The 17,022-nt window shown below is 36.9% G+C and overlaps 2 protein-coding genes across 2 annotated transcripts in view; one reads left to right on the top strand and one right to left on the bottom strand.

Moving 5' to 3' along the window:
• The window catches only part of si:cabz01090165.1 (uncharacterized protein LOC100333421 homolog), a 217,706-nt gene that overhangs the window by 151,940 nt on the left and 48,744 nt on the right, over window positions 1-17,022 (bottom strand). The window lies entirely within an intron of this gene.
• LOC137043768 (histone-lysine N-methyltransferase, H3 lysine-79 specific-like) lies at window positions 637-1,284 on the top strand. The gene has a single exon (XM_067420183.1). The coding sequence runs from the start codon at window positions 637-639 to the stop codon at window positions 1,282-1,284; it is 648 nt and encodes a 215-aa protein (XP_067276284.1).

The raw sequence follows: 17,022 nt of genomic DNA, 5'->3' as shown, positions 1-17,022 counted from the left end.
ATGAATAATTCTGATAATTTGTGGATTTCCTGTGCCGAATGTTTCTGAGCACACACACAGCATGTGCTTATCCCAGAAGAAAGAAGATTTCGCCCACACATCTGACTTGCTTAGTGGCTTTGATGCAGCTCCTTCTGTTTGTGTTTCAGTTTTTTGTTCTACTGAATCATTCCAATACAAGAGATTTCTGCCATATGTTGCTTTGTCTATGTATCTCTCATGTTTCCACATCTGGTCTAGTTCAATCACAAAAAGCAATTGTTTAAAAACATGAAATAGTTTATTGCATTACATACTCATAATACGTGCCGTTTCTCTCACCTTTGAACAATATAATGAATAAATAATTAAAAAATATTGAATGTGAATACCTCGAATGAGTGAACATAAAAAGTTTAAATAAAAGAAGGAAAGGAAAGGAAAAGGAAAGGAAAGAAAGGAAAGGAAAGGAAAGGAAAGGAAAGGAAAGGAAAGGAAAGGAAAGGAAAGGAAAGGAAAGGAAAGGAAAGGAAAGGAAAGGAAAGGAAAGGAAATGAAAGGAAAAGAGGAAACGGAAAGGAAAGGAAAGGAAAGGAAAGGAAAGGAAAGGAAAGGAAAGGAAAGGAAAGGAAAGGAAAGGAAAGGAAAGGAAGGAAAATGAAAGGGAAAGGAAAGAAAGGAAAGGAAAGGAAAGGAAAGGAAAGGAAAGGAAAGGAAAGGAAAGGAAAGGAAAGGAAAAGAGGAAAAGAGGAAACGGAAAGGAAAGGAAAGGAAAGGAAAGGAAAGGAAAGGAAAGGAAAGGAAAGGAAAGGAAAGGAAAGGAAAGGAAAGGAAAGGAAAGGAAAGGAAAGGAGGAAAAGAGGAAACGGAAAGGAAAGGAAGGGAAAGGAAAGGAAAGGAAAGGAAAGGAAAGGAAAGGAAAGGAAAGGAAAGGAAAGGAAAGGAAAGGAGGAAAAGGAAAGGAAAGGAAAGGAAAGGAAAGGAAAGGAAAGGAAAGGAAAGGAAAGGAAAGGAAAGGAAAAGAGGAAAAGAGGAAAAGAGGAAACGGAAAGGAAAGGAAAGGAAAGGAAAGGAAAGGAAAGGAAAGGAAAGGAAAGGAAAGGAAAGGAAAGGAAAGGAAAGGAAAGGAAAGGAAAGGAAAGGAAAGGAAAGGAAAGGAAAGGAAAGGAAAGGAAAGGAAAAGAGGAAACGGAAAGGAAAGGAAAGAAAAGGAAAGGAAAGGAAAGGAAAGGAAAGGAAAGGAAAGGAAAGGAAAGGAAAGGAAAGGAAAGGAAAGGAAAGGAAAGGAAAGGAAAGGTCGTCTGATCTCCTCTGACCTGTAATGTGTGATGAGCGTAACGCCTGAGGAAGAAGAGTGTGTTTTTCAGCTCATTCCACACGTGATGAAGAGCATTAAGGACCCGTCTCGGACACACACACATCGGCCGGCTGAATAAACACTTCCTGATGTTCTCTTTTGCTCAGCTTAGCCTCTGATACACACTTTCTGGAGAAAGTATTATTTCTCTCCTCCTCCAGGGTCGCTCCCATAACTCAACAAGCGCACAAACATGTTGTGTTGCTTTTATTAGACTGCAGTTCACAGTTAATGTTCAAGAGCTGACTGTAAATCTCGAGGTTAATTCCTTCAGTTCCCCGAGTGACACATTTGTGAGGCGAGGTGTGTAATGTCTGCTCATTGATCCTCAGATGGAAGTTCAAAAATAATGCTTTGAGGTTTCCAGAACACTCTGCCATTGGTCAAACAAACAGGAAGCCCCGCCCCCATACTAACGCCATTGGTTGAGCCAATATCTCTGTGCACAGTGATAGCAGTGTTGACACTTTTCAAAGAGCTATCACTGCATATTAATACAGGATAGAGGAAAGTATTTTAACATAAAAAAAATACACAAAACACCTCGAAATGTGTCAATTGTAGATGTGGTTCATAGTGGAGAAGATATTTAAGATATTATATATATATATATATATATATATATATATATATATATATATATATATATATATATATATATATATATATATATATATATATATATTATATATATAGTAGTGGGAAATTAATATATTAAAAAAAAAAAAAAAAAAAAAAATGGCTTTTTGTGAAAAGAATTGCACATACTTTTTCCCTCATTTTAATATAATATAATGCTTAAATACATTTAATACAAAGGATTTAAGTATTTAATTTAACTTTGGTGCAAATATGCATTATGGACAGATAGTTGTTACTACAAACCTGCATTTATTTTTATTAATATTATTATTATTTAAAATTGCAATCTTTTGATATAGTCGTCAGTCAGTTTTTCCCACTTTGATTGAATTACTGTATTCGGGAACAAACCTATTTTATGAGCTTTTTTTTCATATATAAGTGGAATGTATTTATTTTTAAATAAAATATTTATTTATTTATTTTAGATATTATTTACCACTTAGGACTAATAGATGTAAAAATTCCTTTTTACTAGCTGTCAGTAGTTCTCTTAACTATTCTATAAATATCTTCTCCACTATGAACCACATCTACAATTGACACATTTCGAGGTGTTTTGTGTATTTTTTATGTTAAAATACTTTCCTCTATCCTGTATTAATATGCAGTGATAGCTCTTTGAAAAGTGTCAACACTGCTATCCCTGTGCACAGAGATATTTGCTCAACCAATGGCGTAAGTATGGGGGCGGGGCTTCCTGTTTGTTTGACCAATGGCAGAGTGTTCTGGAAACCTCAAAGCATTATTTTTGAACTTCCATCTGGTGAGGATCAATGAGCATTTGACTGAATGTGTTTTTTTTTCATGTTGTTGTGTGTTGTCTTTGTTAATTGTATAGATTACTGCTGGCTGTGGAAAAAAAATGCGCATTGGGCATAATAAGGTTGACCTGAACCTGAACAGTTATTGTCAGAAATCTGCAATGCAATGCAAACCGACAATTTTCATTGTCTTTTAATATAGTTTCATTTAATCAGTCATTCAAACCTAAATATGAGCATTTCCTCATATATAATTGGAAATCCGGAAGTAGTACTATGTCAAGTCTTTCCTTGTGGAAGTACAGATAATTGAAATGAGCAGGATAGTCATGAGTGACCCTGTGGACGCCATATTAGTTCAACCCCAAGCTGTCGTTCCCTGTACCGAAATAGCTCTGAGATAAAAGTTACATTTCCCCGTCTCAACAGAAACTGCTTTCGAACCTTGCATGCACTTCGCCACTGTAACGTTCTCTGATTATTCATCTCAAGCCTTTGATGGCAGTCCACGGAGTCTAACGCGAGCGCACTGGGACAGAGAGAGCCCGTTGTTCTCCAGCTAACTATAGTGTTTATAATGCTCACGAGGCCAGCAGAGAGCCAGAAGTGGATCTTTGACGAACCGAGGGAAGGAGGAGACGGAGGAAAGGGGGTCAGATCAAAGCCTAGGTAGTGGAAAAGCCTTATGCTCAATTTAAGCATCTGTCAAAATGCAAGCAGAGAGGACAGTAGCAGTGAGCGCGCATCCTTATCGCTTTACCTCGTGTCGCTGTATAACGTCATGCAAGCCTCGGGCAAGAAACTGATATGATTCATTCTATTCAGGGTGGAGAGTATTTTTGCCCGGAGGATTGTTTGATGCAGTAACACAATCACAGTACGACAGCAGTTTTGTTTGTACGACAACATCAAATTTGAGCAGAGTCCTGCCATGATGACGGTAGTTTCATTTGGAGGAATTACTCCACAAACTGCTGATCGTGAAGTTTAAAGTTGTTGTATTCCCCCCTCAGGTGAAAGTATCAGAGCAGCTGAAGCTGTAGAAACTCCTGGTGGTGATAATAAAGGTAAAGCTGAATCAGACGCTGGTTAAAGGGAAACTCGGTCACCCAGATCCCATAGCAGAGAAGCTTCTGGTTCTGCCGGGAACTAATCCTTTTAGACCTCTCCTGAGAACGGCCGACGCCGGCTAACTGAACACTATTTCACTCTTTGAAGCTCTTCTCCACTCGGAGAAATACAGAAATCGTTTTTTTTGTCCTTTGTCTGGAGGCTGACCCAAGATTAGAAGTGAAAACAACTTGCCCACCTCAACTTACTTTGACACTCGTCTCTGCCTATCCTCCCTGACTCTTATCTGCATATGTATTGCAATGATATATTTTATATACTGTAAAATGATAATTATATTATATTATGTTATGTTATGTTATGTTACGTTACGTTACGTTACGTTACGTTATGATGTTGGCTACTTTTGTTGTTTTCATAGGCCATCCCATCCCAAATATTACATTACAATAATTTGTAATATATATATATATTCCAACCATGTCTTACCATCAAAAAATTGACATAATTTAAAGCAAATATATTGTCTTTAATTGTGGTGTCAATAGTTCAAATCGATCTCAGTACCTCCAAATGCATTTTGCATTGAAATATCACTCATAACGTGTTTTCAATTTATTTTCCTATTTGCATGATTCCACGTGTTTTGGAGGTTAAAAGTCACCACAAAAAAATCCCATTAAAATGGAACGACGGAGGATTTGGAAAGAGGAGCATATTAAAGAAAACTGTCAATGACACACAGAAACTTAAAGGTCTTCCATTATGCAAAATAAAGACTCGAGGGTTTAACTGGACCATCTTAAAACGCCACTTGAAAGTGAATAAATTAGGACAGAGATATATTATCATTACCACCCGACGCGAAGCAGAGTGCATTCAAATGATTTAATGCACAGTTAGCTGCATATGATTACATTTTCTGACGGAAAATGAAAGGTTGCGATTTTTTAGACTGATATGGATAAGATCTATACTCTCATTCTTAGCTCATTCACTAAGTGTGTGGTGATCTCTCTCTCTCTCTCTCTCTCTCTCTCTCTCTCTCTCTCTCTCTCTCTCTCTCTCTCTCTAATAATAATAATAATAATTCTTTAAAATTAAATGACAATACAAAATAATGTTGCATTATTGTAATGTAATATTTGGACGGGATGGCCTATGAAAACAACAAAAGTAGCCAATAATAAAATAAAATAAAATAAAATAAAATAAAATAAAATAAAATAAAATAAAATAAAATAAAATAAAATAAAATAAAATAAAATAAAATAAAATAAAATAAAATAAATGAAAATAAATGAAAATAAAATAAAATAAAATAAAATAAAATAAATGAAAATAAAATAAATGAAAATAAAATAAATGAAAATAAAATAAAATAAAATAAAATAAAATAAAATAAAATAAAATAAAATAAAATAAAATAAAATAAAATAAAATAAAATAAAATAAAATAAAATAAAATAAAATATATGGCACTCTGTCCAATATGTATAAAAACAAATAATACATTTATATTTCAATAAAAAAAAGTTCTACCTGATTTAATCCCCCCCCCCCCAAAAAAATGGTATTGTTGGTATAAATCTTTTTTTCTTTTCTTTTTCTTTTTTTTGGGGCATGCACAAAATTTACAAACTCTAATGCCAATTATTTGTATCACACACTTATACCAGCCAAAATGTCACAATCCTGGCAGATCTAACTATTATAAATGAAAAAATCCCTTCAAAATTCTAGTCCAATTTTCTTGCACTTTCGTAATGGCTGAAGCACTGTGCTAAGAGCTCTGTCCATTCATCTTACTGTCAGCATCCAGAAATACAGCATTACATTATTGTTGGAAGACCGCTTGAGACAAATGTGTCTTACTTACGACGCTTCATACCCAAACCCTAGGCCTTTAGTTTATGAAACTCATTTGTTTAAAAATTCATATCATCCCTCTCCAAAAAAGACAAATGCTCTTAGCGTTTGTCATGTGATCCTGGTTTAGTTTACTGTGTTGCATAAGCTTATGTGCGCAGCTAAATGAGACGGTGTATTCAGACAGGGTGTGAGATCTGACAGAGCACCTTCGGTCGAACATATTCGTGTCTGGCGTCCGTGGCCTGGAAGCACCGCTTCACACCGCTGTGGTATATCTTAGTCTAAGTAGAATAGCAATCTGAAGGATGGTCCCTGAGTTTGATTCTGTCAAACAGTGAGGTGAAAAAGGGGCACCTGTCTGCCTTCAGCCTATCCTCCACAGGTTCAGTCAGGAATAGTTTTAACTCATGAATTTGTCAACAGATGCACACACAACACGAGCGGTATGGCATTCACCTGTCACACTCTTACCTTGCAAATAAACATGTGTGATATTGACATGAAAATCAATTTACACCTCCCTTAAGCCAAACTAAAGCTCACAACACGGGACTGAGATATTGACGTCCAGTTTAATATGTAAATCGTATGACGGATATCCAGATAAAGCAACAAGTCTGAGCATGTCTACATTTCTGTAATCCCACGCTCCCGTAAGAACTGACAAGCCATTAGACATGTCAGTACATCTCTAGAAAACATCTGAAAACGAGCACAAACTCAAGGGCTCCTATAGTGAAACACACTCACGGTCGACAGAAGTGATGTCCGGAGGGGATTCTGTTCTTAATGACCACAGGTTGATCCGTCAACATGTCAAACTAACCACCAAAGACTTCAGATATTAGCTGAGGATCTGAGGAATCTTTTAGGACATGCAAAACATGTCACAGACAACAAATATGTGGCCAAAAGGATAATAATGGCTGAATACAAAAATAATGCCAATGAAGTCTCATCCCGGCAGGCAGAGGTGCTAACATTCGAGAGAGAGAGAGAGAGAGAGAGAGAGAGAGAGATAGAGAGAGAGAGAGAGAGAGAGAGAGAGAGAGAGAGAGAGAGAGAGAGAGAGAGAGAGAGAGAGAGAGAGAGAGAGAGAGAGAGAGAGAGAATGGGCAAACAGTCTGTGTTGGCTTTGTAAATATATTTTGATTATGTGTGTGTATATCCAGAATGACTTATGAGCAGCAATCTTTTTATTTTATTTTGGGTATGCCATTTATGCCCCAAAATGGGGAGTGTGGGATAATGGGTTAAACCTTCAAAATATGAAGAACATATATATATTTTTTTAATATGAGGGAAGAGCAACACACTAACCTCGGTTCAGGTATTTATATGACAAAATAATTTGGCAATAAAAGCAAACTACGGCTACAGGTTTATTTTATCATCTAAAAAAAGCATCAAAAATAAAAAAAAAGCTCACAAGAAACAGCATACACTGACTACAGCATAATCAGTTATTAATATTTGGTTGGTTCTCTCTTGTTTTTGCACGTGTTCATTGTTTGACAGTCTGGCCAAAAATTATGTTATATCATTTGGCATCATGTTATCACAAATATGATAATCGGCTTCAAGCACAGCGACGCACTTTACACACAAAATCTTACAACACATTATTCATATTTGAATAAAGGGTAAATATGACAATTTTCATAGGCTGAATATCACTTTTGGCCAATATAGTACACACACACACACACACACACACACACACACACACACACACACACACACACACACACACACACAAAAACACAAGTTTGTTCTTGTGACATATGGGGACATTCCACAGGCGTCATGGTTTTTATACTGTACAAACTGTATTTTCTATCCCCTTACACTGCCCCTACCCCTAAACCTACCCATCTCTCACACACACACACACACACACACACACACACACACACACACACACACACACACACACACACACACACACACACACACTCTTTGCGGTATGTTTGAGTCATGTGGAATCGTGAAGCGAGCCTTAGGCTGTGTGTTTCGTGTGATGATCAGTGACACTAGTGTATTCATCACGAATACGTGGAATTCATGGAAGCAGCAAACAAATAGTTTTGTTTCGTGTCGTCTGTTTGTTTTCATAAATCATTTCAAATCCACAAATATGAAATGCTATTTTTGAATAACTGTACATGTTTACAATCCAAATTTTCCATTGAAGTACATGCAATTCACAGCAGCCGGATCTGCGGATCAGCATGCGTGCAGTCCATTAGTGTTCTCGTTCTGCAGCTTCTATTATCCTCTGCAGTCTTTGTGATTCAAGTTACTTCTCACTGCCATGAATCTTCATTTTGTTCTGTCCCACTTCTTTTATTTTCCCTTTATTCCCCATAGCCAACGATCACACACCCGTGACTGTCATTAGCTCGCTGACAAGAAGAATAACTCGCAAGCCATGTTCTCTGATAAAAAGTGTGTGTTTTGATGCTCCTCTTAAAGACATTGCTGCCGAGTGCTCATGGTAAAAATAGAGCTGTTAAAAGTCTTTTACTCAAATTGATTACATTGAATGTCAGTTATATGATTTAATGAATCGCATGCATGTCTGAAGATGAATAAGAAAGACGAGGATGAATAATAAAGATAATTCGTGTGTCAGAGTAAATCGCTGAAATTAAGTCAATATAGTGTTTTATGTTTAAACAAAATCAGTGTTAAAGCAATGTTAAATTAATAGTCAAATATCAATGATATGTTTGTTAATTACACATCTCCTTTAGCAAACTACCTTTTGAATTATTAATACTTATAGGAGACAAGTCATGCACCGACTAGAGCAATGCAATGATTGAGAATCTCAGCATCTCCTTTATAATGCGCTTCATCTGATAAACTGCAATATAAGCGCAGATCAATTGTGTATCAGAGATGTTTGCTCTCATTTAGCTTCTACTCTGATTCTTCAGAGCTGAAACCATCCAGAACGCATCTGTGACAGGCATATCTACACACACCGTAGTACGCCTTCATCTATCTCTTTCTGAGAACGCAAGTAAAAAAAAAAGGAAAAACACAGAGGTCGGAAGAGGCTTGTGCGATTGTGAGGAAGAATAATGAGCTCGTCTGCTTTTAACAATCCCCCTTTTTTCCCTCATTTCAGAAGCCTGCGGCAGAATTCCAGGTTTGTCGTTTGTCAGGCTACGGTCAGACTGTCAAGCGGCCTATCTATTTCTGTAAGTCCTTTATCTTTTACCAGCCCTGCTTCTCCGGCTGCGTAATCATTATTTTACACAAAAACAGCCAATGGTGGCTGCAATAAAAAGCTCTTATTAAATGCCCCATTGCATTGGGCTATTGTGAGCGTGCCATAGAGTTTGGGAATCAGCAGAGCGCTTGTCCCGAGGAAATAAACAACACTTTCTGCCAGGACTCCAAACATCAAAAATGACATTAGCACTCCTGCGCCGAATAAAACCTGCTAAATCAATCAATGTGCACTAGAGTCAAGGGCAAATCACTGCTTTACTTCAGACCACAATCAGGCAGGCTTTTGCTCACATTTCAGACATTATACTGGGGTGGAAAGGGGAAAAATTGACATCACACTGGCAGGAAAGCAAAATATTATCCAACAATAATATCCGTTTCTCTTGTGAAACCAAATATCCAGCCCACTCTGCTTTGCGTCCTTCATGCTTTTCTACAACCAGCCGGATCTCACGAAAATAAATAGTATATAAATAGTACGAGTGTGCAATGTCATGGAATGTATACGCCAAAACTCATTTTGGCATGCATATGCTATGCTGTTTTTCGCGTGCATATGATACGCACTTTATGGCGTATTATACGTACGAACCCCCGACCCCACCACCCTAATCCTACCCAAGAGCGTGTCATATATACGCCATAAAGTGCGTATCATATGCACGCGGAAAACAGCAAAAATGAGTTTTGGCGTATACATTCCACGACATTGCACACTCGTACTATTTATACGCATTTACATGTGATCAGGTTGCTACAACACACGTTAAATATCTGACCAGTTACGGAAAGTAGGGACACAAGTCGGTTCTGGGACATTTTGAGTTATTATACAGATTCTGAAAGTGTAGTCTCCAAGCTTTCCAACGATGTGTAACACATGGAAATCTGATAATATTTGGAGAAGTTAGTATCACCTGTTCTCACCTGCTGGGAGTGACAATAGGGCTCATTTACATCTCATTTAGATAAGCCACACACCCTTTAAAGCTGCATGGTTGCTAGTAACGACAGACGCAACGGGAAAAATCGGACCGCATACTACTAATAATAAAGATGCTAACATTACCATCTAAAAGCCCATTATAGTAATGGGGTTTTTGGCAAATGATAGGTTGCTAACGATTACAATTAAAACGACAGTTAAGAACAATAGGTAGGTATGGGAAGGTCTAAACATGAGATAGCGTGTGTGTGTTCTTAGAATGAACACACAACGACAAACGTTGGTGTTTATGGAAACACACTCCATAAGAAACAGAAAAGTATTCTTGCAAATCTTGTTGCCTCCAATGAAATAAGTCGTTCGGGCACACTTTCTGTCTTCTTAGTGGATGTACTGTGCGTCTGTTCGAAGGGGATAAAGACAGAGGAATGGGTAAAGTCCGTCACCGTGGCTGTAGTAAAGGGGTAAGACGCTTGTCATTAAGTTTTGACGCAACTCGATCAGAGGTTCGAATCCGCCTTTAGTCACACTCTCTAACTGAGAAACACTTATTAATAAACACGTTAGATGCTTTATTTCCACTTTTCTAATATTCTCTCAAGTCTTTTTGAAAATAAATGCCTTTCCGATCTGATATGTGATGGGAAAAGGGAGTAGAGAGAGTGTGGCAAAAGGCAGATTCGAACCTCTGATCGAGTTGCGTCAAAACTTAATGACAAGCGTCTTACCCCTACACTACAGCCACGGTGACGGACTTTACCCATTCCTCTGTCTTTATCCCCTTCGAACAGACGCACAGTACACCCACTAAGAAGACCCCGGCAAACAGAAAGTGTGCCCGAACGATTTATTTCATTGGAGGCAACGAGATTTGCAAGAATACTTCTCTGTTTCTTATGGAGTGTGTTTCCATAAACACCGACGTTTGTCGTTTTGTGTTCATTCTAAGAACACACACACGCTATCTCATGTTTAGACCTTTTTGTCTGATTTGTCTAGTGACATATCCAGGACATTTTATGATTAATTGAATTAATCACTAGTTCTAATTACTCATAAAAGTTAATTTGATTGAACTAATTTGTTTAATTTATGTTTCAAATGAATTATTCATGTTAAGCATTAGGGCTTAACCAATGTTAGCAAAGGAAACCTTATTTTAAAGTGCTGTCGTTTTGTTACAGTTCTGGTTGTAGTTAACTATGTCAACCCACAGTGGCAGAAAAAAAACAGACAAACAAACACATTTCTATATTTATAGATTTAGACTGATGTGCTCATTCTTCTTCTTCTGAATTCAACTATGAAATAAAGCAGGAATGGATTTTCTGGTTAGTCCATCTTGATGCTCATCGTTCACACAATTTATCAGGTTAATTATGTTTCGTCTTCAGCGATTCCTGGATGAAAATCGAGAGGTTAGATTTACTTATTTTATCCTGCAAGACATCAGCAAGTAATAGCATTGATTTGTAACAAGAGCAAGGCATGAAGGGAAAGATTAAACTCGATTATTTCGTTTTTACCAGTTCCTGAGTCATTCTTGGGACAAAATGAGTTACAGTTTATGAGGTTTTGCAGATGAATAAAATATGAATAAATGAATAAAAAATTATATAATAACTGTTTTGGATTAAATCTGTTGGAGACGTTATGTTGAGGTGTCACCTCCTGCCACTGACATGTTCTCACAAAATCTGTTTCCTCATTGTGTGAAAAATGTCAGATACTAAAATAATGTGCGGTGTCAGGACAGAGATATATAATAAACATTTGCATTGAAAGAATCAAGACTTCAAACTGTTTTAGTTCACTTTAAGTGAGAGAGAGCTATATATATATATATATATATATATATATATATATATATATATATATATATATATATATATATATATTTTTTTTTTTTTTTTCATTAATCAACTGTAGCTCTAGTTTGCCTTTATTACCCCAAAAATTTGTCAGGTAAATTCCTGAATCAAGGTTAGTGCGTTGCTCTTCCTTCCTATCTAAAATATTTTAAAAAGGAAATATTTTCCTCATAATTTGCTGGTTTAATCGATCTTGTAGTGTCATTAATAATATATTTTTTTCAGACATAAAAAAAACACTTCATGACTGAAATTAGAATGAAAACAGAAAATATAAAATGACATATAATATAAATATAAATATTATATAAAAATATAAAAATCCTGTAAAAACTCTAAACTTCCAAAAGATGCTCCAGTGCGACGCTGAACAGATTTGAAAAGAAGGCCTTCAGGAGGAAGATTGACTTTTCCATTGCTTGGTTTTTTATTTTATTTTACTTTATTTTATTTTATTTTATTTAAATTTTTCATAAATCTTTGATAGAGAGTAAGGACACAGATGGTGAAGCTTTTTAAAAGCGGTTCATTTTTTAATTGAATTTTTCCACAGGAATTCTTTGCAGGGATTTTTCTTTTAAAGATACATATGAATATTCCTGCTTTTCTTAAGTGTAATATATATATATATATATATATATATATATATATATATATATATATATATATATATATATATATATATATATATATATATATATATATATATATATATATTATGTGCATTGCGTTTTGATTTATGATTCAAGGACAGGTGGATTGGGGCGGAGTGACCATATCCTTTTATAATATTTGGTCCACATATTAGGAACATGAATATATACCTGTATAAATGACACCTGTTTGAACTCGTTATCAGTATAAAAGACACCTGTCCACAACCTCAAACAGTCAGACTCCAAAGTCCACTATGGCCAAGACCAAAGAGCTGTCAAAGGACACCAGAAACTAAATAGTAGTGGGAGCAAATATTAGAAATTAGAAGGCATACCAGACAAATGATAATCTCCCTCGATCTGGGGCTCCACGCAATATCTCACCCTGTGGGGTCATAATGATTACAATAATGGTGAGTAAAATCCCAGAACCACACGGGGGGACATAGTGAATGACCTGCAGAGAGCTGGGACCAAAGTAACAAAGGCTACCATCAGTAACACACACGACTCAAATCCTGCAGCGCCAGACGTGTCCACCTGCTTAAGGGGGACACATCCGGGCCTGTATGAAGGGCCTGTCCAGGCCTGTATGAAGTTTGCTAGAGAGCATTTAGATGATCCAAAAGAGGATTGGGAGAATGTCATATGGTCTGATGAAACCAAAACATAACGTTTTGGTAAAAACTCAACTTGTTGTGTTTGGAGGAGAAAGAATGCTGAGTTGCACCATACCTACTGTGAAACATGGGGGGTGGAAACATCATGCTTTGGGGCTGTTTTTTTCTGCAAATGGATGAGGTTGACTGATGTGTGCAAAGGAAAACATGAATAGGGCCATGTATTGTGAGATTTTGAGTAAAACCTACCTTCCATCAGCAAGCGCATTGAAGATTAAACATGGTTGGGTCTTTCAGCATGGCAATGATCCCAAACACACCGCTTGGGCAACGAAGGATTTGACTAGCCAGTCTCCAGATCTTAACCTCATAAAAAAAAACTTTGGAGGGAGTTGAAAATCAGTGTTGCCCAGCACAGCCCCAAAACATCACTGCTCTAAAGGAGATCTGCATGGAGGAATGGGCCAAACTACCAGCAACGGTGTGAACAAATCCTTACAGAAAACATTTGACCTATGTCATTACCAATAAAGGGTATATAAAAAAGTATTGAGATGAACTTTTGTTATTGACCAAATACTTATTTTCCACCATAATTTTCAAATAAATTATTTTAAAAAATCTGTGATTTTCTGGATTTTTTTTTCTTCTCATTCTGTCTCTCACAGTTGAAGTGTAACTATGATGAAAATTACAGGCCTCTCATCTTTTTAAGTGGGTAAACTTGCACAATTAATGGCTGACTAAATACTGTTTTGCCAACTGTATAAAGCCTTACCCAATACCTAAACTTAACTTATTATTAATAATTAGTAATTAAGAGTTTATTGAGGCTTTTTGAGGTTTATTGAGTTTAGTGAGAATTTGACCCTAATCTAAAATTTGACCAAATATTTCTAAAACAAACAGCAAACATGATGACATTTCTGATGCTCATCCAAAAGGACAAAATGGTCAAAGCGTGCAATGTCTTTTTCTCACACTCAAAAACCCAAAGTGTATCATCATCTTTATTTTTTCTTCCCAGAGACAGCACTTTTATTTTTAGATAAGGGCCCAGAAAAGCATCAAGCAATTGTCGGCAATGATTTAAAGTTTTAGTGGCTGCATGGGTTGACCTTTTAAAAACAAGTTGTGCGAACACAGCGGTGACTAATGTTTGTGTGGTTGTGCTTCGACATCACACACTTCAGGTGAATGTCTATAAAGGTCAAACATGAAAGCACAGGTTAATATCATTCAGTCTGAAGGACTCTCTGATTTCCAGTCACATTGTTTGTGTAGATGTACCACGAGCCGAGTGGTTAATGCAAAGGTAACAGAGGTGACGCCTCGGCAGGAAGCTGGGAAGCGGCAAATCCAATTGGGTGACACATAATTAAGCTGGCAGAGAGCTTCCTGCGGCAAAGACGCTTACAAGAGAAACACCCCCAGCCTCTCTGCTGGAAGCACATAGAGAGAACACACATTAAATGATCCAAGGAAAATATTCCTTTAAATATTAAGTTAAGCTCATTTGGAGCAAATCGGGTGGATCGGTGGCCTATATACTTAGGCTGAAAAAACTATGTTCATCCTCAGTAATTTCATCTTGTTTTCCAGTACAGATATCTAAACATTATTAAATCAAGACACAATTGCATCAGAAGCCAGAGGACTTGAGATAACACGTCTGAAGGACTGATCAAAATGAAGTGACTTAATGCTTAAAAGTTTATGCTTAAAAATAATCGATTTCCCTTTAAATTAAATGTATTTTTCTGAGCCCAAGTGATAACAGTAATGTTGTCTCTCAACTAAATGTATCTTGAGCATGTTTAAACATTTGAAAAACACGGAGGAAGAACTGCTTTTGCAGTGGTTTTGGTCAATGCAGCAAAGGTTGTAATATTTCATCTCGAGCTATGAAATAAATTAAAATTTAAACACAAACACAAATGCAGCATTACCCCAGGCTCCCTGGGGACCAGAGGTAAACTGATGCTGGATCCATCTTAAATGGAAAACTATAACATTTGGATTGAGACCTCGGTTAAATGAAGCTCATAAATTGACAGTATTGAGTAGATCATGGAAAATAGGCTGATAGACTGCCATCGCTACATCATGTCTCCACCTGTGCCAAGATCTTCCTTATGTTTATTGTTTAGCAGATATGCACATTAATATCAGAACTTAAATTAAAGACATCAAAGAGAAAACAATGTTATATGATGTGCATTATGAGGCTGTATACTGTAGAAGCAGGTTTGAATGAGAGCTAGATCAACACTGTGAGATTCTCTCAGCATGAGGCGTACACAAAGCAAGAGCTGCGCCTTCTAATAAATCGAACGTTTGCTAGGAACACAGCGGTGGTTGTCTGGCCAGCTTAAAATGCTGGAGTGAACACCTCCGAGCGACCGTGACTCCAGCCCGAGCCTTTCCACGAGCATCTAAACCTGATTTGAGTCATTCTCTGAGGTGAAGAGTTATCCAGCAATCTTGGTAAGGCCTCAGGCCTTCATGGCCAGCCAACAAAGGCCGCCCAGAATAAGAACAACAATGCATGCTTTCAAACTGATTTTCAAAAGGGACATTTGAGTGCGGAAAAAACACACATTTGAGAAAATAGAGCATATTGTGTGCTTTCGCTACACCTACACCAGGTCAAAGTACTGACTCTCCAGTTCTAGCTTCAGTCTCCTTCCTCTTTTAAGAGAAATACACACACAATATAGCCAAATGTAACACCAAATACACCTATCCATGTTCAAATTCCAAGGCAAATCCAAACTTTACAAGTGAATATGTTTAATAATAAAATAATTACGTGTTTTTTTTTTTGTTTTTTTTACTGATAATGTAAAAGTGCTAAAATAATGAACCAAATGCAGTAAAACATTTTTATTAGCAAAACGTTTCATGATAAGTTAACAATGTGTAAGTTACAGCGGGCGTTTACACTGAAGTCTGACAGCGGCCAATTACAGCAGTGGGCGTTTACACTGAAGTCTCACAGCAGCCAATCACAGCCGTGGGCGTTTACACTTAAGTCTCACAGTAGACACGCCACTTCAAAATAAAATCAGGGTGGGAAAAATGCCTTTTATGTCTAAATTTTGAATTTTTTGATGTAAAAAATCCTGCTACCATCATAAGTTTCCCCCTAGGAATCAATGCAGTTCATGACCCCATAAACACTGCCATATTCAATAACATAAATAAATAAACACACAATAAATAATCTGTTATAGAAAATATAAATAACTGCAATATTATTTACTATCACCATGTTGCCCTCAGTCTATAAAATGTAGAGTCACTAAACTTATAAAAAATACAGTAAAAAACAACAAACAAACAACAACAAAACAGAAATCCATTATTTGCTATAAATGTGTTGTTTTTAAATGTGCTATATAAATACATTTTGATTTGATTTGATTTGATAAATAAAAAGTGCAGTAAAAGCATAATCTAAATTATGATGTTTTCACTCACTCGACTTCACCCTGTAGCAAAGCAATCTCAGTTTATCCACACAGCTTCAGCTGGACCTGCAGGAGGTTTAAGAACGGACCAGCACTCACTGTCAGGGGCAAAAACAAGATTCAAGTCTTTTTATTTTTTTATTTTCAAATCAATCAAATGTTGGACCTCTCAAATATCCCGCTCTGATTCATCCAGAAACTGCTGCAATCATTTGGAAGTCTAAGGGCCCTATTTTGCACCCAGCGCAATTGACTTTGTACACCACCGCATGTGTCATTCCTATTTTGCACCCGCGCAAAGCACGCTTTTCCCTCCACAGAAGCACGTCGCTAAACTAGTGAATTAACTTGCGCTCCTTGGGCGGTTCAGCGCAAAAAAGGAGGCGTGGTCTGGCGCAAACAATCCCTGGAGCTATTTTGCTGTTCCATTAAACAACTGCGCCACTGACCAGAAAAAACCCAGTCTAAAGTCAGCGGCGCATTGCGCGTTGTTCATTATGCTATTTTAAGGGCGCATGCTTGACCATA

This window comes from Pseudorasbora parva, chromosome 16 (genome assembly GCF_024679245.1).
Source record: "Pseudorasbora parva isolate DD20220531a chromosome 16, ASM2467924v1, whole genome shotgun sequence".
Classification (NCBI taxonomy): Eukaryota; Metazoa; Chordata; class Actinopteri; order Cypriniformes; family Gobionidae; genus Pseudorasbora; species Pseudorasbora parva.
The sequence above is the reverse complement of the archived record's forward strand: the minus strand, read 5'-3'. Positions and strand labels throughout refer to the sequence as shown.

Bases quoted from the DNA above. Each gene is read 5' to 3' on its own strand.
- LOC137043768 (XM_067420183.1), top strand. From the start codon at position 637: ATGAAAGGGAAAGGAAAGAAAGGAAAGGAAAGGAAAGGAAAGGAAAGG.